General features: G+C 43.6%; 1 protein-coding gene and 1 long non-coding RNA gene across 2 annotated transcripts in view; both read left to right on the plus strand.

Moving 5' to 3' along the window:
* The window catches only part of LOC309710586, a 39,632-nt gene extending 23,351 nt beyond the window's left edge, over positions 1-16,281 (plus strand). Inside the window, exon 2 of the long non-coding RNA XR_014277757.1 lies at positions 14,973-16,281. This is a non-coding gene — a long non-coding RNA (uncharacterized lncRNA). The remainder of the gene's footprint in view (positions 1-14,972) is intronic.
* LOC309710569 (zinc finger protein 277-like) lies at positions 9,916-13,694 on the plus strand. The gene is made up of 8 exons (XM_082540165.1): positions 9,916-10,079; positions 10,354-10,442; positions 10,556-10,638; positions 10,874-10,965; positions 11,322-11,418; positions 12,492-12,534; positions 12,620-12,794; positions 12,989-13,694. The coding sequence occupies exons 1-8, from the start codon at positions 10,027-10,029 to the stop codon at positions 13,176-13,178; spliced, it is 822 nt and encodes a 273-aa protein (XP_082396291.1). The 5' UTR covers positions 9,916-10,026; the 3' UTR covers positions 13,179-13,694.
* Positions 16,282-21,721: the final 5,440 nt, after the last annotated feature.

A 21,721-nucleotide genomic window follows, 5' to 3' on the forward strand; every position in this document is an offset into this window, starting at 1 on the left:
GCAGCGTGTTGTGCGCTCTGCTGAGAAGGTGATTGGCTGTCACTCTAAAAAGTAATTAATGGGATCTTTAGTCATTACTTACATATATATGTTGTTGTGAAATGAAAAATCAAGTTCATAAATACTGTTAGACTTCCTAATTAAAATTTTTATTTTATTGAGTTCGGGTGACACATAAATTATGCCTCTTTACTCAATATATAATTGTGATTTGTCTGAATTTAAAATCTTCTTTTAATCAAAAAACAATATAATTTTAAGTTCTGTCGATGTAAAATACAACTTGATGACGTGTAAACAGCTCACAGTTCCCTTCTTCTACACAAGCGGACATATTCAACAGCACGTGTTCAAGGTTTATCAAGAGCTGTGTTCATCGCGAACGGTGAGTAATTTTATGCGAAATTACACATATCTGCAGTCGCTCTGGATTTTGTTAGTTTACTTTAAAACAACGACGTAACATACATAACATACATCTTAGCTTGCCCCCGCGTTTGTGTGAAAGGCTAGAAGACCTTCAGTCTAGATCGAGAAGGAGAAGGAGAAGAGGGCAGTTCGGTAATGAGCTTTGTTGAAAATGTGATCAGAAGAGAGAGGCTAATACCTGATGGCACTGACCCACAAATACAACGGGCTCACCGATCCCTCGGTCCTAAGCCAGGTGCTGATGCCGCTCTCCGTTCCATTGTCGTCTGTTTTCTTCTGTTCAAAACAAAGGAAACCGTCCTCAGAAACGCATGGCAGAAGAAGATCCTCGTCAAAGACAAACCCATCGATTTTGACCATGATTATACTGCCACGGTAGTACAACAGCGCCGTGCACATAGAGAAGTGAAAAGCGCACTTAAACAAAAGGGCATACGATTCCAATTCTCTCCAGGGTTTAATTAGAGCCCCCGGGCTCGGTGTGAATAATGCAGCACCTGAACGCACCTGAGCGGCCTGCTCGAGCAGAACGAGGAGCCGCAGGGAGGCCGAGAGAGCACCACCTCCAGAGAGAGAGAGAGGGTGGTGAAAGGGTTTGAAAGAGTAACATCATAACATCTGAAGGTTTTCATGTCACTCTAATGATGTCCTGACAGAACCACGAGGGGCATCAGAAACATCTGTGTCACACCTGTCCATCACTACATCTGTGTTAGTGACACTGCTGGAAGAATCCAGATTGCTTTGATTATTGTTTCCTTCCATTTTGTTTGCACTAACACTGCAAGCATTTTTGGGGACTGTTTTGACAGCGCTGCTGGACGTGCGGTCGGACTTTGAAACCGTTGGGATTAGGGGCTCTGTTTGCTAGAGGATTTTGTTTTTGCACGGAGAGTGCGGAGACTCGGGAGCAGAGTACAGACACTTGGGAGAAGGCGCGACACGGGAGTCGTGGGAGCGCACTGGAGATTTGTTGTGTGTTACATTTACTTCACTGTAAATCAACGCACTGTTTACTGCACAGAGTCCAGCATTTAGGTCCTTTCTCCCCCACAGTCTGCCACACAGACCGTGACATTCTCAGGTCTCAGTATTGCAGCATGCTACCAAACAACGAGTAAAACATTACAAATAACTACAATTAATAGAACAAGAAATTCTCAAAAATAAGTACTGAAATATGCAAAAACATAAATAACAATCACAAATATATAATATTTATATTTGGTTCTTCTTTATTTTAATGACTATTTACAGATTTTCACTGGAGGCATCAAAACTATGGATGAACACATGGAATTAAACCCTCGGCCTTCTCTCAGCGAGCTTCATGCTGTAGTCACCTGACATGGTTTCACTTCACAGGTGTGTTAACTCCAAAGCTGGAATCCTGGAATTTCTTGCCTTCTGAATCTGGTTGGGACTAGAAGTCAGGGTGGCACGCAGTAGGGCTGCACGATATTAGGAAACCCTGCGATGTGCGATAACTGCGATCAATATTGCGATAACGATATGACTTGCGATAAAATAAATAGCAAAACAAACAAAAAACTCCGAATACATAATTTCCGTTTTACTGCAACAGTTTTATTTAAAGAAAGCTGCTGTATTAGCAGTGTAACAACAAAGTGCACTTTAACATTGAAACATTGCCCCCATAAAAATTTTTGGGTCTTCTTTAAGATCCCAGCTGGCCAGCACCTCACGTAATACACGGGCTATATTTTCACTAGTGTGAGAGTTTGGAAAACACACAGTCTCTAGACACCGTGTTTTCAGTTCAAAGTCTTCGGTGAGGAAGAGCACTGTGAAACTCATATATGGCTCCGTTGTACGACTTGATCATAGGTCTGTAGCATAGTTTTCAGCTTGGCTCAGTTCAAATGTGACGGTCTTGTGTAGGGCTGGGTATCGTCCATGATTTCTAGAATCGATTCGAATCCGATTCACAAGGTCCTGAATCGATTCGATACACGATTCGATTCAATTTGATTCGATTCGATTTAAATCTGGGAAATTTTGCCTCAGTCAGATTATAATTCAGATCAGCACATTTACATATTTTTGTATCTATAAAAAGGAAGCTGACACACGCAAGACTTTATCACAGGTGTGAGCGTCACAGCAGAGGCCTTTGTGTCAAAGTAGCTGAAGATAAAACACAGAAACACATGAAGGTGGTTTTCCTGGCCTGGATTTTATAAAAATATTCTGCAGTACATCAAAAACGAAAGAAAACCATTAACCAGCTTATGAACATTGCCTCTGAAGTTACAGCGGTTTTATTAGAGACAGCGTTTTGCATAATTTTAAAAAGTTTACATTTGTTCAGAAGCCTATTGAACGGCAGAAATTAGGTTTTCTTTTTGGAAGTAAGTAAAAAAAAAACATCGGCCGACAGGCTGTAAACAACAGTAGACTTGTGCGTAACAACCAAGCAAATAATGCAGAAAACAGATTTCGGGGACAGACGGGAAACTGTTCTTGAAGTACAGAGAGAGAGAGAGAGCTGTGCATGAAGTGTGATTTTATCCTGGTGGAAGCAAAACAGCAACAGTCAGAGTGAATTCATGACGATGTTTATGTGAAGCGTTTGGATCTTCTTTTGCTGCTGGTTCGGTCAATGTTGTTTGGAGAGAGATCAAACTAACAGCTTTAGAATCTGTGCAAAAACGGCGTGAACACAAAGCGCGGACCCGCCGAAACATCAGAATCAGCGAGCTGTCGGCTTTCAGCCCCGAGCGTGTCCGTGCCGTCGGGTGAGAAAGTCACATCTCACTGATCCTGATCCGTCGGCGCTTTGTGTTTACGTCTCTGTGCAGAATCTGTGTTCCTGCTCTCATTCACTGTTTTAAATGTTTGGTGGTTGTCAAAATTTTGTGAAGTTTCACCTGAGATTCTGGAATTTCAGGCAAAATACATTTATATTAAAAAAATCAATTCAGGATTTTAATGAATCGATATCACGTTATCCAAGCCAGAATCGATATTAATCGATGAATCGATTATTAAAACCCACCCTAGTCTTGCGGCATGTTTCGTACATTTGTGGAATGGCGACATGGGAAAAGTAGTTTCCTGAGGGGATGCGGTATCTCCGGTCCACTTTATGTATCAGACTGGTGAAGCCGCCTCTGCTAACTGTATTTATAGGCAGAGATGGGCAGTAATGCGTTACTTGTAACGCGTTATTGTAATCCGATTACTTTTCTCAAGTAACTAGTAAAGTAAGGGATTACTATTGCAAAAACAGTAATTAGATTACCGTTACTTTCCCGTAGGAACGCTGCGTTACTGCGTTACTAAAACCGTGATTTTTTTGCGAGAATGTCTCATGACAGTGACGTAAGCGAGTGCTACGGTTGTGACAACAGCTGTGTGCAGATCAACAATGGATCATATATCGAGTGCAGAGAGAGTATGAGCGTGCAGCGTTTAAAGCGTGGAAGTACTGACCTTACTTTGAGTTTGATTCCATAAAAAGTGACAAAAACATTAGTGTCCATTAGCATTGTGCGTGGGAAGAAAACTTCTTTTTACAGCGAAAAAAAACCCCTAAACTTCCAAGCAAGCTCCGAGTGCGCTATGACGTAATGGAAAATTCACAGAGAAACTGCCGTATCCTTCCACTGACCGCTGCGGCACACCTGCACCAGGGTAAACCTCCGCCTACCCAACTCCTGCTGTACAGGTGAAAATAGAGCAACAGGACCGCTAGTCTTTGATTTTATTTATTTTCTGCTGTGTTTTACTTGCATCTATTTGAAAGACTGAGTGTAAACACAAAAAAAATATATATTTTATGTGCTGGAATGTGCAGAAAATAGGTTTAAATATTAAACAAATTTCTTCCAGTCAGAGAATGCTGCATATAATTAAATTTTTGCTTGATGCATAAAGTTAAAAAGATTAAAATTAATAAAACTATAAAAGTTTTAAAAAGAGACTTTTCCATTTGATTACATTTTGTATGATGGATTATGCAGAAAAAGTAGAATTGGGCTGAAAGATCTATCGCTTTATCACCTATTCAGGTTGTAAATCGTGTTTTTAAAAAGTAACTAAGTAATTAATTACTTTTGAAAATAAGTAATCAGTAAAGTAACGGGATTACTTTTTATGGGGAAGTAATCAGTAATTAGTTACTGATTACTTTTTTCAAGTAACTTGACCAACACTGTTTATAGGCATCATGTCTTTGTCAAAAAATGTGTAATGGCCTCTGTTATTTCTTTGTAGCGCTTCCACGTTTTCTCATAAGGAGTTCCACTTTAAAAACTCGGATACAGAGACGGCCGTTGGACTGCGGCGCTCTTTGTCTTAACATTAGCAACATTAGCTAGCCCTGTCTTTCTGGAACTCTTCAAACAGTTCTCTGTGGTCGTGTTGAAGATGATGGTGGAGTCGTGTTTCCTCTGGTGGTTGCCACGAGTGTTCGGCAAGTTTTGCAGAGCACCTGTGTTTGGAGAACGTCGTCTTTACCAAATCCAAAGTACCTCCAAATAAGCGAGGTACTATTTTTTAGCCACGAGTTCATAGTCAGTAGCGTTCTCGTCATGCGTCTCGCTCTCAGCCATTACAACTCCGACTCGTCGCTGCAGCGTTGTTCGCTCCCCACCTACATAGGAGGCGGGCCTCTAATCCATTTGATTGGTTAATGCCGTGAAGGGCTCTGTTCGACTGGTCAAATGTGTAAAGGGGTTTCTTTGATTGGCAAATTCTTTAAAGCACGTGCGTAAACATTTTAAGGTACCCAATTATCGCAGTTTGCGCCGTCTTTTGCAATGGGCCCATCGCACAGGCTGATATTGCGATGACAATAAATTTTTTATTTATTGTGCAGGCCTAGTACACAGCTGACAGCTCTATTTGACAACTGTTAGAATTCATATTATGGCAAGAACCAATCAGCGAAGGAAACAACAGTCTGTCATTTCTTTAAGAACTGAAGGTCAGTCAATCCAGGAAATTGCAAAAACTTCACAAAAACCATAAAGCGCTACAAAGAAACTGGCTCACACGAGGACCGCCCCAGGAAAGCAAGAGCCAGAGTCCCCTCTGCTGCTGAGGATACATTCATCCACCAGCCTCAGAAATCACAAGTTAACAGCTACTCAGATCAGAGCGCAGATAAATGCCACATAGAGCTCCAGTAACAGACACACTCTACATCAGCTGTTCAGAGGAGACTGTGTGAATCAGGCCTTTATGGTCAAATAGCAAGCAGAGGAGATTAGTTTGGGCCAAGAAACACAGGGAATGGACATTAGACCATCTGTGCTTTGGTGTGATGAGTCCAAATCTGAGATCTTTGGTTCCACAAAGGTGAACGATGGTCTCTACATGCATGGTTCCCACCATGAAGCATGGAGAAGGAGTGTCTGGTAGTGTGTGCGCCAGTGAACATGAACTTTTAAAACTCAAAATATTTTTTTATATACTGGTTAAAAGTGTTTGTGAAATACTTTGTTCTTTATGCTGGACTAACAAACTGCAGTCACAAAGACTGACTGTGAGCACTTTTCGGTGATTACAGAGTCATAATAACGTGTCATATATGAGATTATCACCATGGCATGACATCACATCATGTATGTATTTGCAATATTTAAAAAAAACAGCTGACAGTGTGTTTTCATATTTTCATTCTGTGCTTAAAGGGAGAAAGGTTTATTATTTCTGCAGTATTGCTGTCATTGCTTTTATCTATAGTTTTTTTTGTTGTTGTTGAGAATAACAGAGTGAGTCAGACTGCAGGATGAACACTGAGCTGTTTGTGCCCCCCAGTGGTCTTTGACCACAACGTGCTTCCAGTGAATTCCCGAATCCAAGCTGTGTGTCATCAGCAGCCACTCCACCTTAAAACTGACTTCACGTATAAAACTTGGGTCATTTATTTAAGAATTTGCACCATATCCAGCCTTCTTGTGCCCCCCTGTACAGAAACTCAAATGTTATTTTCAGACTTTTATTTTAGGGAGCCTTACACCTGTACACATGGTACACATTCACAAATAACGTTTCATTTAAAAATTTGTAATAGAGGGGAGGACACATATGCTAATGTAATGTTAATAAATGGGTATTTATGAACACTAAACTTTCATGTTCAGAGAACACGCTCAGGTATATCTTGAGGATCTGAGTGTTCATGTGATTTATATTCTTTGCTATATATATGCAACAACGTCCAACGTTACATGTTAGTCAACTTCATTCACATTAATTAACCTTCAGCTATCGAAACTTGAGTTTTTATATTTCCTTGAACCACTTGAATGCACCTTTTCTAATTCGTGTTTTACCGGGGGTCCGCGAAGGCGCTTCGTTGGCATTTTACGGCCTCCGATTGGTACGATTTGTGTTATTTGCACCACGTGACACCAGACATGGCCGCCAGCGAGCCGAGTAAAGACGGTAAGTGTGACCTTTTAAACGTGTCCGCGGCTTTAATGCTGATATCTGGTGGTCTGCGTGCAAAGGTTTGGGTGTCGGTGACTCTCCGAGTCTGTGGGAATCCACAATCAGCAGAAAAAAGGCTAAAAAAAATCAGAAAAGCAGGCGGGAACCCGCCCGGCTAAGCTAGCAGGCTAGGAAATAGCTGGGCTGCTAACTGTGATTATACAGCAATCTCTATATTCAGTCAGTACTCAGTCTGACAGCTGTGAAGTTTATTCAGGATTTAACAGCGTGTAAAGTCTGAGTTCGATTAATGAGTTATTTAATTCATTAATTTATTTATTTTTTTACTTTTAGATCATAGTTTTGTCCCCACGGGTGATGAAAATAATTGTATACAGACAGATTTTTGTAGATCAGAGGGAAATGCTTCTTCATGCCAGGCTGTACATTCTCGCTTCCGCTTGGTTTTGACTCACCTGGTCTGGAGTAGAGTGTGTGTGGTATATAAGGTGTAGTCTCTCTTCTGCTTTCTCAGGTAAGGACAGCATTCTGGAGCCGCTGTGTTTCCCCGATCAGCCGGTGTTCCAGATCAACTGGCGTTTAGATCAACTGGCGTTGGTCGAACAGATGTGTGGCAGTCTTGCGTTTCAGGAGCTGCTACCGACAAACCAGCAAAAAAAACGCCAAATGTGTCACCTGTGACACTTGTGAGGTTGTCTCAAACACACTCAGTCAGTCGTGATGCTGTTGAACAACAAAATGTTTAAAAATGTGGCGAGTTTACCTGGTGATATCCCCATGCGCGACGCGATCGCGAAAACAGCAAACAAGTAACACCACGCCGATGTTGTTCACAGGACAGCAAGAGTAAACGATCGGGAGACTCTTGTCGTCGTTATCGTTCCCCTCGCACGGTTTATTTCTCCGGTTTCAGCGTTTTTGCTTCACAACTAAAGCGAGCAGTTTACTTTGTGCACTAACATGGAGTCGAGTCAACCAGCGCCACCTCTGGCCAAGTGCCACAGCCTACAGCCAGATCAACCTGTGACACACATCTGCACCACATTTGAATTCGTGTCATGCACATTTGTACCTTTCAATTGTCTCTGTTTGTGCGTCATGCAAATAAACCTTTGAAATGAATGAAATGATATCATATATTCCTTATTGGCCTACATTTGTACAAAATTCCAAATTATATACACAAAGTCATAGAAATCACCACTCCAATTGGTCATCATGATTTTAATATTCTCTTTTCCCATAACAATGAAATACACCTTGGAGAAATATGACACATCGATATTTCATTAGTGTCGTCACATCACATCCTGTAAGCATCATCTGCCTGTGTCCCTTCCCTGGAAATTAATATTTCCAGCCAATATAGGCAATTCATCAACATGGCTGGAGAGTTGGTAGTTATATATAAAGTCAGTGACTCAGGTGTGTCGCTTGGTTTGTCATCTGTTTGTGAGACTGGAGGAGACGCAATCTTTTGTTTTAAATCTTAGTTAGGAAGATTCCTGTTTGAAAACAAGCATGTATTGTGAGAAATGCAAGAAGTACATCTGCAGAAAGCACACAGTTACATTCTGTCCATCATGTGGACAAAATTGAAAATGTTGAGCATTGAAAAACTGAGAACGTTGGGCAAGTTCAACAGAAATGTGTTTGTAAGAACGAAAAACCAAATTGTTCCTAAAATAGTTATGGAAAGTCTAACTGTTGTATGTCTGTGTTCTACATGTTTATCTGATGGGAAATAAAGTTGCTATTGTTTCATTGCAGTTTTTGAACAATCCTGAGTGGATTTACACAGTACGGATCTAAATGACCCGCAACAAAATCAATGTCATTTTTTTGTTCTTCAACATAATACAAGGGTTAATTTCCAAAACTTGCTTATGATCTTCAATTTGTAGCAGATCCACTATCACACAGCAGCTGGAGCAGTTTCAAATGGAGCTCAGTCCACTGCTACCACAGCCCACTACTAGATTAACTTGTGACACATCTGCACCTGCTGCTATGATGACATTGAGTAGAGGCTGAGTGGCTGCACTTACCCCTGGTACATCCAAATCTACCCACAAACATGTTGAAAGATGCAATGGCAGCAATGTGGATTGTCAACACTAAAAACAATCAGTAAGCAAAGACAACAGGGATCACTTTTTACTGTTTATTTAGCACCCACAACATTTGTAGTCGCCTTCTGCACAGGGAAAGTCCACACACACTGTGTGGTACCACTTTCCACAGAAGGTGCATTCAGTCTGCAAGATTGAATGAGATTGTCAGAGTCATTGTCTGACTGTTTATTACTATTCACCTGCGGTACATTCACAGTAACTGCCATCTCCTTACAAATGTTTATTAGATTAACCACACTTATACAGACTGTATATCACAACCAACTCTAAAATGTTTTTTCTCAGAGAAAAGACACAGACAGACTACGCTAACGACATGTGATGTTACAACACTGGTGAAATATCAGTGTCATTCCATTCTTTTCAAAGGTTTATTTGCATGACGCACAAACAGACACAATTGAAAGGTACAAATGTGCAAGAAACGAAATCAAATGTGGTGCAGATGTGTGTCACAGGTTGATCTGGCTGTAGGCTGTGGCACTTGGCCAGAGGTGGCGCTGGTTGACTCGACTCCATGTTAGTGCACAAAGTAAACTGCTCGCTTTAGTTGTGAAGCAAAAACGCTGAAACCGGAGAAATAAACCGTGCGAGGGGAACGATAACGACGACAAGAGTCTCCCGATCGTTTACTCTTGCTGTCCTGTGAACAACATCGGCGTGGTGTTACTTGTTTGCTGTTTTCGCGATCGCGTCGCGCATGGGGATATCACCAGGTAAACTCGCCACATTTTTAAACATTTTGTTGTTCAACAGCATCAAGACTGACTGAGTGTGTTTGAGACAACCTCACAAGTGTCACAGGTGACACATTTGGCGTTTTTTTGCTGGTTTGTCGGTAGCAGCTCCTGAAACGCAAGACTGCCACACATCTGTTCGACCAACGCCAGTTGATCTAAACGCCAGTTGATCTGGAACACCGGCTGACATCTCCAGCTCTCCCGGTGTTCAATGTCCCGGCTCCGAGCCGCTGGTCTGCCTGTTCTGCTCTGAGTCCGTCCCACCGCCGCGGAAAGACGTCCTCCTCAGACACCTGCTGATGGAGCACAAGCTTGTCATCGCCGACGTCAAACTCATCGCAGACGTCCCAAAGTACGAGCCACACATGCTCCGGCTCACTCGTTTAACTCTCGGGAACACGTTTGGATGTTTTTAGCATTTGGAACTCGATCATTTCACCAAAGACTTCCTGTAATTATTTGGGGTGATGGGGGGAAACCCTTACCTTACAAGTATAAATATATACAACAAGTCCAGCATGTCCACGCCTGCTAGTGTGCTGCTTTTATGAACCGTGACGAAGTGTTTCTGTGCGCCGGTAAACCTGGCTGTGAGTCGGTTTTTACTGACGAGTTTCCTCCATCAGGTACTTGCTGTACTGGAAGGGCAGATTCCTCGAGCAGCCGCTCACAGATTTCTGCAGCGTCATCAAAACCAACTCCACGGGCCCAGTCGGTGAGTTCACTCAAACCCACAGAGGACCTGACCTTTCAAAGTGAACCACGTACACTTCCTCCAGCTCTGATTAATGACTCATTAAAAACTCTTCTTCCTCGCTGACCTGACAGAGAAGCAGGAGGACTACTTCCTGCTGTGTGACGTCCTTCCAGAAGACAGAGTCCTCCGAGAGAAGCTGCAGCAGAAACGACTGGTGAGGAGACGTGACACTCGGAGCATCCTGAGTGAATCTTGTGCTGCTGGAAGTTTCGTTTCTTTTAAACTTTGTTTTGAGGCAAAGTCTGAAAATCAGGAAAAATCAGAAAAATTGCAGATTTGAGTGATTTGACACGCTTTGTGTCGTTGTAACCTCTGCACTTTAAATATCTGAGCACTCTGAGGTAGTTTTCTGAAGAATTCCTCTGAGCTCTTCTTCTGTGCTCCCACAGGAGGAGGTCCTGGAGCAGCAGCAGAAGGAGCGAGACGACAGCAGCTTCCATCGTCTCTGCATGTTCTGCAGCGAAGAGTTCACGGGAAACAGGTAACGCGCCGCGGGATTCCCATCAGTCCTGGAAACCTCACGTGTGTTAGATGAAAGCAGACAGAAGGTAGAGCTTCCTGAAATCATGTGACTAAAAGCTTCTTTGCTTCCTGTAGTCATCTCTTATGATCCAACCCCCAAAAAGCTGCTGTTTACGCATAATTCCATAAACATCATTCAGTGACATGTCTGAGCCTGAACCAAGATACTGAACCTTGGATTGTCCGTCCTGATAATATTCTTATTTACTGTGTCAGCCTGGATGCAAAAGTTTCAATCAAGTCCACTTCCTAGTCCTCCTCTGATCCTGTGTGAATGCTTTCAGTCTGCTCGTTTCATCTCTGTATCGTCCGCAGTGATTGGTCGGACTGGCAGGCTCATCCGGTCTCTGCAGTGTGTCTGTTCTGTGATCACCAATCGGAGACGTTGGAGCAGATCTACGCGCATATGAAGGTACGGGAACGTAGAAGTTTCAGAGAAGGAAAATATCGTTTTCTGCTTTTCATCCCTGAAACGATTCTGCAAAGGCTTCTGGGAGAACGGAGACAGTGCACACTAACAGGAAACGATCTGCTTCCTGAGGTCTCTGCAAACATATGAATCCATCGTTCGCACAAAACATGGATTTTACTCAGAAAGTGCCCTCACACACAGACGGACCGAAGCTGAAGAGCTTTTAAAATGAAGCGCCTTTTATTTTGAAAAGTTTCCAAATAAATACATGATTGTCAAAACTTTAACGAGCAAATAAAAATGTTTCCTCGTTGTTGGGTCTGTTTCCACAGGCCCCGCTAGTTTAGAGACTTATGTCTTGTTTCCTTCATGATGAATAACAGAACATCTTCAACCGGTTTTTCACTCGCTAACGAGGGAAGTCTTTGGTCAAGAACCAGCTCTTGGAGCCCACGCCCCTGTCCTGTCTCAGGCCCGAAGTCCTTCAAAGAGCAGCTTCCCCCGTAGCTATTTATTGACATGGCAGTTACAATACACAATACAACACAAGCACCTCCCACGTAAAACCCCCCAATGGTTCTAAGACGTGTGTGTGTGTGTGTGTGTGTGTGTGTGTGTGTGTGTGTGTGTGTGTGTGTGTGTGTGTCATAAAAGCAGGAAGCTTACAACAGAAGAAACAGATCTGTCAGGATGCATCTGCAATAAAAGCTCCCCCAGCACAGAGTGGCTGGAGAGGTCAGAGACAAAGGAACGTCTTGATCCTATAGGTTGAACTCAGACCGTACAAATTTAAGAAACACGATGACAACATTCAACAATTAGACTTAACACTCGTGAACAATAAATAAATCTAGGATTGGACGTCGACTGCAGTCCGATTTTGTCGTTGATTAAACGTTCTGGTTTAAAGTCAGAACCAGTTTCCCAAACGTGACTCTAAGTTTGTGCTCACGAGTGACGAGTTTACCTGAGAGGCAGAAAAGTTTCTCTCTGCTTTCTGGTTTTGTTATTTATGAAGTCTGTAACGGGCGTCGCGTGCGTGACCCTGACATCTTTCTGTTTTGTGTTTGCAGGAGGCTCACGGCTTCGACCTCCACCTCCTTAAGACCGAGCTCAGTGGGTGAAATCGCCGTGGTAATTCGAGCGCAGTTTGCTTCTATTTCTTCCTTCTGAGTGTTTCTAATGTTCTGTCCTCCCTCAGACCTCAAGTTCTACCAGCAGGTCAAACTGGTGAACTTCATCCGGCGGCAGATCCATCAGAGCCGCTGCTACGGCTGCACGCGGATGTTCGACTGCCGGGCGGACGCCCTGCGTCACATCGCGGCTGAAGGTCACGTGATGAAACTGCCGGAGATGTCCGCCTGGGACCAGCCGCAGTAGGTTTAACGAAGCGCCTGCAGAATTAACCAATGAGAGCGCGGGCTTTAAAGCTGGCGTACAGCTGCTGATGAACGTGGTCAACGCCACAGATGTTTACACTTCATTTGGAGTATTTTTATCAGCTGATGAAAATGGCGTCCTTTTTGGGACTAATTTGAGCCTGAGCACTAAACGTCGTCTCGCTCCGCAGGTATTACTTCCCCACGTACGAGAACGACGCTCTCCTGTGCACGCTCTCTGACAGCGAGGAAGGCGACGGTGACGAGGAGCATCGCGGCGAGGAGATCCCGGTCATCGCGGAGGACATCTCTAACCTGAGAGCGCTGAAACAGTCCAGTGTCCTCAAGCAGCTGCTGAAGGAGCGAGGAGGCAGCAGCTAGGACCACAGACGGACACGTGTCATACGTTTGACTCAAAGGCGTCTCTGACGTCGGCTGAGCTCAGCTCATGGTGACCACATGCCACATGGCTGGAACGCAGCGGCACGGGTTTGAGTCCGGCCCTTTCCCTCTCAACTATTTCCTGTACGTCTCTACTTAGTAAAGATAAGAAAGGCAAAAGAAGAGTCCTCTCCACAGCTGGACACGCGGACGCCATGATGTCCGCTGAAACGTAATTGCTCTGCCTCGTGCAATGAAGCTGAAACATGCGTTTTCTTGAATATGAATTTTAGTACTCGAGTAAAAATGATTTTCTTTTGTAACTTGTAACTGAGCTGGATTCAGTGCTGTGGTGGACGAGCTCATCGTCAAGATGAGACGAGAGACTCTTTATTGTCATTGCACAGTCACACTTAGAACAACAGCACTACACAATTGCAAACTGTCCCGCGTCGGCACTACGCACAACACAAACAACACAACACAGGAACTTAATAAATGAAAAGAATGAGTGTATGTTTTACTGCACATTGTTATTATTATTGTTGTTGTTGTCCCCTCAGAAAGCCCAGGGACGTCTCGTGCCTGAAACATCTGTCCTATTTGGTGTTTCTGTTGTTTTTCTGCATCGCTTTGCTGAGCGACACCTGCCGTATGGTGGAGCCGAACTGCAGCGCTCAGAGTTTTCACCGCGTCCTTCGCGTCCAGGCTCACGTTCACGAACATGCAGCACTGAGGAGAGAAACGAGAGGTCGCTGCAGGAACTCACTGCTGTCAAACTTCCTGTTTTATCCTCATTTCGTACTCTGGCAGGCTGTAGGACATTTTGGACAATCTATAATCTTCTAACACAAAAACATACAAGTGTTCACTGAAGTAAACACACAGAGCAGTAGCAGATTTTTTTTAAGTGTTTTATTTATTTTCATTTGCTGCTAACTGCCTTGTTTTCATTTGTAGTTTTTGTAGTAGGAAGAACTACAAAATCTACAAATAAACAAAGAGCAGTTAGCAAATGTAGTGCTCTCCACTATGTGAAGCCCTCACATGAATTTTTAGATTTTTCAGTTTAAGCCAATTAAATGAAATCCAAAAATTCAGCCCCAACAATCAAATGATCCCCTATGAGCAAGCACTCTGGCAACGGTGGAGAGGAAAAACTCCCTTTTAACAGGAAGAAACCTCTGGCAGAACCAGGCTCAGGGAGGGGCGGTCTTCTGCCATGACTGGTTGGGGGGTGAGGGGCAAAATTAAATCAAACATAAAGGAGAGCACAGCGTATTTATGACAGGTCGGTGGACTGTGGCTCGAGTTCAAAAGATGCTCGAATCCCGCCTGAGGTGGTATGGACACCTCACTCTTGTTCCCGTACCGCTGGGCGCTGAAGATTTTCCACAGTTTGTCTGAGTTCTGCCATCTCTTGCCTGAGTTGTGTGTTTTCTCGACAGAGTCGTGTGTTTTTTTGAATGTGTCGTGTGACATCGTTACTGAGTTCTGTGTGTTCTTGTCTGAGTTCTATGTAGTTTTCACTGAGTTGTGCGTTTTCTAGCTCGAGTTGTGCGTTTTCTAGCTCGAGTTGTGTGTTTTCTCGACCGAGTCGTGTGTTTTCTTGAGTGTGTCGTGTGACATCGTGACTGAAGTCTATGCACATTTCAGTCACTCGTGCGAGTTCTTTGGTGAGTCGTGCGTTTTCTTTCCTGAGCTGTGCGTTTTGATGACGGAGTTCGTCTCTCGTACGGTTCAGTTGGTCTAACGGATCTGCTCTTGCCTGTGACATTTTTGTAAAGGTTTAAGGCTCAAGGGTGTCAAAGGGTAGCTGTGTCTCAAACAACTGTCTCTTTCTGCTGTAAACTGTTGAACGAGCTCCTATTTATAGACTCGGTGGGCGTGGCAGAGAATGCGATGTCGCTGTGACAAAACAATGATCCTTTGATCTTCTCAAAGGATCATTGTGATGTCGCCGTGACGTCACGATGATCGTTCGAGAAGATCAAAGGAGCGCTGTGGATCATTCTGCGCATGCTCAGATCAATGAACGGGAGAATTATTTGTAAATACTTTGCTAGCTAACAAAGGTGCTCTTAGCAACAGCTGGTGGTGGTTCGTCGCTATCAACCCTTAAACTCGTGAACTGGCTCTCTAGCTTTTCGATTGCTACTGTTGTCTATCACATATGTATTATTTGGAACCCAGCTTACCTGTAAAAACAGACACACAGCAGGTAACAGGAACTACTCGGTGCGCCAGCTCGGCACCACTAGGCTGTGTCCCAATTCAGGGTCTGCACGCTTGAAGTACGCGCACTACGCACGGTGCGTACTATAAGTATGAGAAGTGCGGAAGTGAGAGGCTTGTGAAATAGGACGGTCTTGCCTTCGTCGCGCTGCTCAGGTTGCCTAGCAACCATGATACTAACCGCGAGAAACGTGTCATACAGCTTTGTGTGACAGAAACGAAGGAGAACATGTTTTGTTCATTTGAGACCAAAGGACCGTAAAACATGATTGTTGGGCTTCATTCCTGTGCTGAACAGTCATTTAAGATTAGCTAGTAAATAACAATTAGCTGATGTTGGTCATGAGACTAAAGTCATCTCACTGTGGTAATGTAAATATAATATGGCCAATATTAAAGTTATAGTCAGATTATTATGATATATTACAGCAGTGAGCTTGAACAGTTGTTTATATGTCCTATCACCTTAAATCTTCACTCAAAGACGAGTATCTGTGAGTGTGTATACAGATGTGTTATATATAAGAGACAAATATTGTTCGTTTAATACGTTGGCATTATTACATTTGGCTCAATGCTTACATACATGTGTATAAAGCAAATGTACGAGCTGTGATAACTGTGTCTGATAGAATGAAGAGTAGACTGATATATGAAATATTCCTTTATTGGGTGAGAAAATCAGACCATGTCATAACTGCTGTAAGTCACACAGAATAGACATCAGAGCCTTAAACAGGCTGACGTCTGCTAAATGGGTCAAACTGGGCAGAAAGTCTACAAACACATAACATCCTTATAGAATATGATGTAACACTATAGATCAACTTAGCTCAGAATATATAAAGCATATAAACAGTTACAGCAATATGATGCAACAAACACAGCAGCTACTGATCCAAAATCCTCAAAGCTTCATAGAACTGAAACCAACATTTATTTTAGCTCCATTCTGCTGCTGATACAGACTTTAGGTTTCTGAACATTAAACTTGTTGCTGCCTTTCATGGTGTGTAACTTGAAGGCCCTGAGTACTCTGAGTACTTTCTCCCACACTGGAAACACTGGGATGATCACATTATGTGAACATTACCTAATAAGACTGATTCAGCACAGACAGTTCTGTTAAACTTTCCTAGCAGTCCTTCACAAACAGGGAACAGTCTGTCTATTCTCTCCATCTGTCAGCTGCTGCTGGCTCTTCCTCCTCCTCTTCCTCACACACTGCCGAGTTTGTCCTGGTGGATCATCAGGGGTGCAAAGCCTCACAGATGATGTGCAGCAGTGGGTCCCTCAGTCTGTCCTCACTCTGGACACTTGCAGTCGTCACACATGGACATCAAATGTGTGATAAGCTGCAGGATTCAAACACAAGTGTAACTTATAAACACATGTTCATACTTTTATTCCACAATCAGAGAGAAAGAAACAGAGAGAGAGTGCAGGACAGACAGACAGGTGACAGTCTCAGGTGTACACACTGCTACACAACAGCACAGAGAAGCAGGATTTAGTGTTTGTGTCATTACGAGTGTAAACAAGAAGAGTTCCAGATGGTGCAGTGGACACGTGTGACTGCTGTGATTAAAGCATCTTTCTTTCAGCTTAACGAGTGAACCGTCAGCTCGTTCAAACACACGTTAAAGTCCGTTTGGCTCGACACCACCGAACAGAGGCAGCAATATAACACAGCTCACATTAACAGTGCAGTGGATCCTGCTTGTGCCGTGATATTCAGGACTGCAAACCGAGCAGCATCACTGACTTTCAGCTTGTTGTGTTTGTGGATATATGACTGACTTTAATTATCCACAAAATCATCAGATTCTCTGCAAGATTAAGGTCGACTATATATATATTTATATATGGGGCGATCGTGGCTCGACCCTATATTATCACGCCCAAACCTCGCAATAATAGCGGTGTAACAACTTGTTCTTTGTGACAAGATAAACATGTCTCCTATACAAGATAAACACACCTTTACAATATTGACCACAGAAATGTACAATCAAGAACATTTTAACTGCTGGAACCATCTATTAAACTTCTTTATACATAAGCCATTTCTGTGACACTTACAGTATGTCTCTACCAGCTTTGCACATCTACAGACTGAAATCCTTGCGCATTCTTCTTTGCAAAACAGCTCCACAACTGCTCTGTGATGGCCTCAGAGGAGAATATTGGGAGCAACAACACCATGAAGTCCAAAGAACACCCCAGACAGGTCAAGGATAAAATTATTGAGAAATTTAAAGCAGGCTTAGGCTACAAAAAGATTTCCCAAGCCTTGAACATCCCACGGAGCACTGTTCAAGCCATCATTCAGAAATGGAAGGAGTATGGCACAACTGTAAACCTACCAAGACAAGGCCGTCCACCTAAACTCACAGGCCGAACACGGAGAGCGCTGATCAGAAATGCAGCCAAGAGGCCCATGGTGACTCTGGACGAGCTGCAGAGATCTACAGCTCAGGTGGGGGAATCTGTCCACAGGACAACTATTAGTCGTGCACTGCACAAAGTTGGCCTTTATGGCAGAGTGGCAAGAAGAAAGCCATTGTTAACAGAAAACCAGAAGAAGTCCCGTTTGCAGTTTGCCCCAAGCCATGTGGGGACACAGCAAACATGTGGAAGAAGCTGCTCTGGTCAGATGAGACCAAAATGCAAAACGCTGTGTGTGGAAAACTAACACTGCACATCACTCTGAACACACCATCCCCACTGTCAGATATGGTGGTGGCAGCATCATGCTCTGGGGGGGCTTCTCTTCAGCAGGGACAGGGAAGCTGGTCAGAGTTGATGGGAAGATGGATGGAGCCAAATACAGGGCAATCTTGGAAGAAAACCTCTTGGAGTCTGCAAAAGACTTGAGACTGGGGCGGAGGTTCAGCTTCCAGCAGGACAACGACCCTGAACATAAAGCCAGGAAACAATGGGATGGTTTAAAACAAAACACATCCATGTGTTAGACTGGCCCAGTCAAAGTCCAGATCTAAATCCAATCCAGAATCTGTGGCAAGATCTGAAAACTGCTGTTCACAAACACTGCCCATCTAATCTGACTGAGCTGGAGCTGTTTTACAAAGAAGAATGGGCAAAGATTTCAGTCTGTAGATGTGCAAAGCTGGTAGAGACAGACCCTAAAAGACTGGCAGCTGTAACTGCAGCAAAAGGTGGTTCTACAAAGTATCGACTCAGGGGCTGAATAATTACGCACACCCCACTTTGCAGTTATTTATTTGTAAAAACTGTTTGGAATCATGTATGATTTTCGTTCCACTTCTCACGTGTGCACCACTTTGTGTTGGTCTTTCACGTGGAATTCCAATAATATTGATTCATGTTTGTGGCTGTAATGTGACAAAATGTGGGAAAGTTCAAGGGGGCCAAATACTTTTGCAAGCCACTGTACATGCCAGCTGAGCAGCCTCAGGTAGTTCTCTAAAACATTTTAAATTATAAAGCTGGGTTTCACTACACCCTGAGAGGTCAGTGAAGGCAGCAGCGAGCTCATTTACCATCTTACAGTCTTCCAGTTTGATCTTCAGACACTCTGTCACCTGTCCCGACTGCTCCTGAGCTGCTGCCTCTTCTGGACACAGCACGCTGATCTTCACACACACACACACACACACACACACACACACACACACACACACACACAGGTGAAATCTCTGGTATCTGAGGCACACAGTTGATGTAAAGGTAGGTTGGCTGTAAAAGGGGAGGAGCTAAAACATATTTGAACTGTGATTCATGCAAAGCTACTCTAGTGGAGCAGAAGTAGAAACCCTTGATGTAATTCCTGTCTTCATGCGAACGTGCTATAATTCAGTCCGCACACAAATGTCCCCATGTCTGCTGACCTTGCAGACTTTTGTAAAAACTTGTGCTGTCAGCGTTAATCTCGTTAAAATGATGCTAACGCCATAACCGCATTAACACGGCAAATCTGCCTTAGCGAGTTATCGCGGATCGCCCCGTGCGTGGGGCTACATGGCACTAACGCGTTAATGAGCTAACCGTGCTAACGCATTGCAGCCCACGCTAACATACATATATACATATATATACGTGTATGTATATATATATACACAAGGAGTGCAGAATTATTAGGCAAATGAGTATTTTGTCCACATCATCCTCTTCATGCATGTTGTCTTACTCCAAGCTGTATAGGCTCGAAAGCCTACTACCAATTAAGCATATTAGGTGATGTGCATCTCAAAAAATGAGAAGGGGTGTGGTCTAATGACATCAACACCCTATATCAGGTGTGCATAATTATTAGGCAACGTCCTTTCCTTTGGCAAAATGGGTCAAAAGAAGGACTTGACAGGCTCAGAAAAGTCAAAAATAGTGAGATATCTTGCAGAGGGATGCAGCAGTCTCAAAATTGCAAAGCTTCTGAAGCGTGATCATCGAACAATCAAGCGTTTCATTCAAAATAGTCAACAGGGTCGCAAGAAGCGTGTGGAAAAACCAAGGCGCAAAATAACTGCCCATGAACTGAGAAAAGTCAAGCGTGCAGCTGCCAAGATGCCACTTGCCACCAGTTTGGCCATATTTCAGAGCTGCAACATCACTGGAGTGCCCAAAAGCACAAGGTGTGCAATACTCAGAGACATGGCCAAGGTAAGAAAGGCTGAAAGACGACCACCACTGAACAAGACACACAAGCTGAAACGTCAAGACTGGGCCAAGAAACATCTCAAGACTGGTTTTTCTAAGGTTTTATGGACTGATGAAATGAGAGTGAGTCTTGATGGGCCAGATGGATGGGCCCGTGGCTGGATTGGTAAAGGGCAGAGAGCTCCAGTCCCACTCAGACGCCAGCAAGGTGGAGGTGGAGTACTGGTTTGGGCTGGTATTCAATTCAATTCAATTTTATTTATATAGCGCCAAATCACAACAAAAGTCGCCTCAAGGCGCTTCATAGATACAGAGAAAAACCCAACAATCATATGACCCCCTATGAGCAAGCACTTTGGCGACAGTGGGAAGGAAAAACTCCCTTTTAACAGGAAGAAACCTCCTGCAGAACCAGGCTCAGGGAGGGGCGGGGCCATCTGCTGCGACCGGTTGGGGTGAGAGAAGGAAGACAGGATAAAGACATGCTGTGGAAGAGAGACAGAGGTTAATAACAGATATGATTCAATGCAGAGAGGTCTGTTAACACATAGTGAGTGAGAAAGGTGACTGGAAAGGAAAAACTCAATGCATCATGGGAATCCCCCGGCAGTCTACGTCTATTGCAGCATAACTAAGGGAGGATTCAGGGTCACCTGGTCCAGCCCTAACTATATGCTTTAGCAAAAAGGAAAGTTTGAAGCCTAATCTTGAAAGTAGAGATAGTGTCTGTCTCCTGAATCCAAACTGGAAGCTGGTTCCACAGAAGAGGGGCCTGAAAACTGAAGGCTCTGCCTCCCATTCTACTTTTAAATACTCTAGGAACAACAAGTAGGCCTGCAGAGCGAGAGCGAAGTGCTCTAATAGGGTGATATGGTACTACAAGGTCATTAAGATAAGATGGGGCCTGATTATTTAAGACCTTGTATGTGAGGAGCAGGATTTTGAATTCAATTCTGGATTTAACAGGAAGCCAATGAAGGGAAACCAAAACAGGAGAAATCTGCTCTCTCTTTCTAGTCCCTGTCAGGACTCTTGCTGCAGCATTTTGGATTAGTTGAAGGCTTTTCAGCGAGTTTTTTGGACTTCCTGATAATAATGAATTACAGTCGTCCAGCCTGGAAGTAATAAATGCATGAACTAGTTTTTCAGCGTCACTCTGAGACAGGATATTTCTAATTTTAGAGATGTTGCACAAATGGAAGAAAGCAGTCTTACATATTTGTTTAATATGTGCGTTGAAGGACATGTCCTGGTAAAAAATGACTCCAAGGTTCCTCACAGTGTTACTGGAGGCCAAGGTAATGCCATCCAGGGTAAGAATCTGGTTAGATACTATATTTCTAAGATTTTCAGGGCCGAGTATCAGCAAAGATGAGCTTGTGGGGCCTTTTCGGGTTGAGGATGGAGTCAAGCTCAACTCCCAGTCCTACTGCCAGTTTCTGGAAGACACCTTCTTCAAGCAGTGGTACAGGAAGAAGTCTGCATCCTTCAAGAAAAACATGATTGTCATGCAGGACAATGCTCCATCACACGCGTCCAAGTACTCCACAGCATGGCTGGCAAGAAAGGGTATAAAAGAAGACAAACTAATGACATGGCCTCCTTGTTCACCTGATCTGAACCCCATTGAGAACCTGTGGTCCATCATCAAATGTGAGATTTAAAGGCGG

The sequence above is a fragment of the Aulonocara stuartgranti genome, assembly GCF_965226115.1.
Source record: "Aulonocara stuartgranti genome assembly, chromosome: 7".
NCBI lineage: Eukaryota > Metazoa > Chordata > Actinopteri > Cichliformes > Cichlidae > Aulonocara > Aulonocara stuartgranti.

What these genes read in the sequence shown, in the direction of transcription:
- LOC309710569 (XM_082540165.1), top strand. Translation starts at nt 10,027, where the DNA reads ATGGAGCACAAGCTTGTCATCGCCGACGTCAAACTCATCGCAGACGTC. An exon ending in CCTCCTTAAGACCGAGCTCA is followed by an intron (nt 12,535 to 12,619) that starts GTGGGTGAAATC and finishes GTCCTCCCTCAG; the next exon opens with ACCTCAAGTTCTACCAGCAG. An exon ending in TCCGCCTGGGACCAGCCGCA is followed by an intron (nt 12,795 to 12,988) that starts GTAGGTTTAACG and finishes CTCGCTCCGCAG; the next exon opens with GTATTACTTCCCCACGTACG.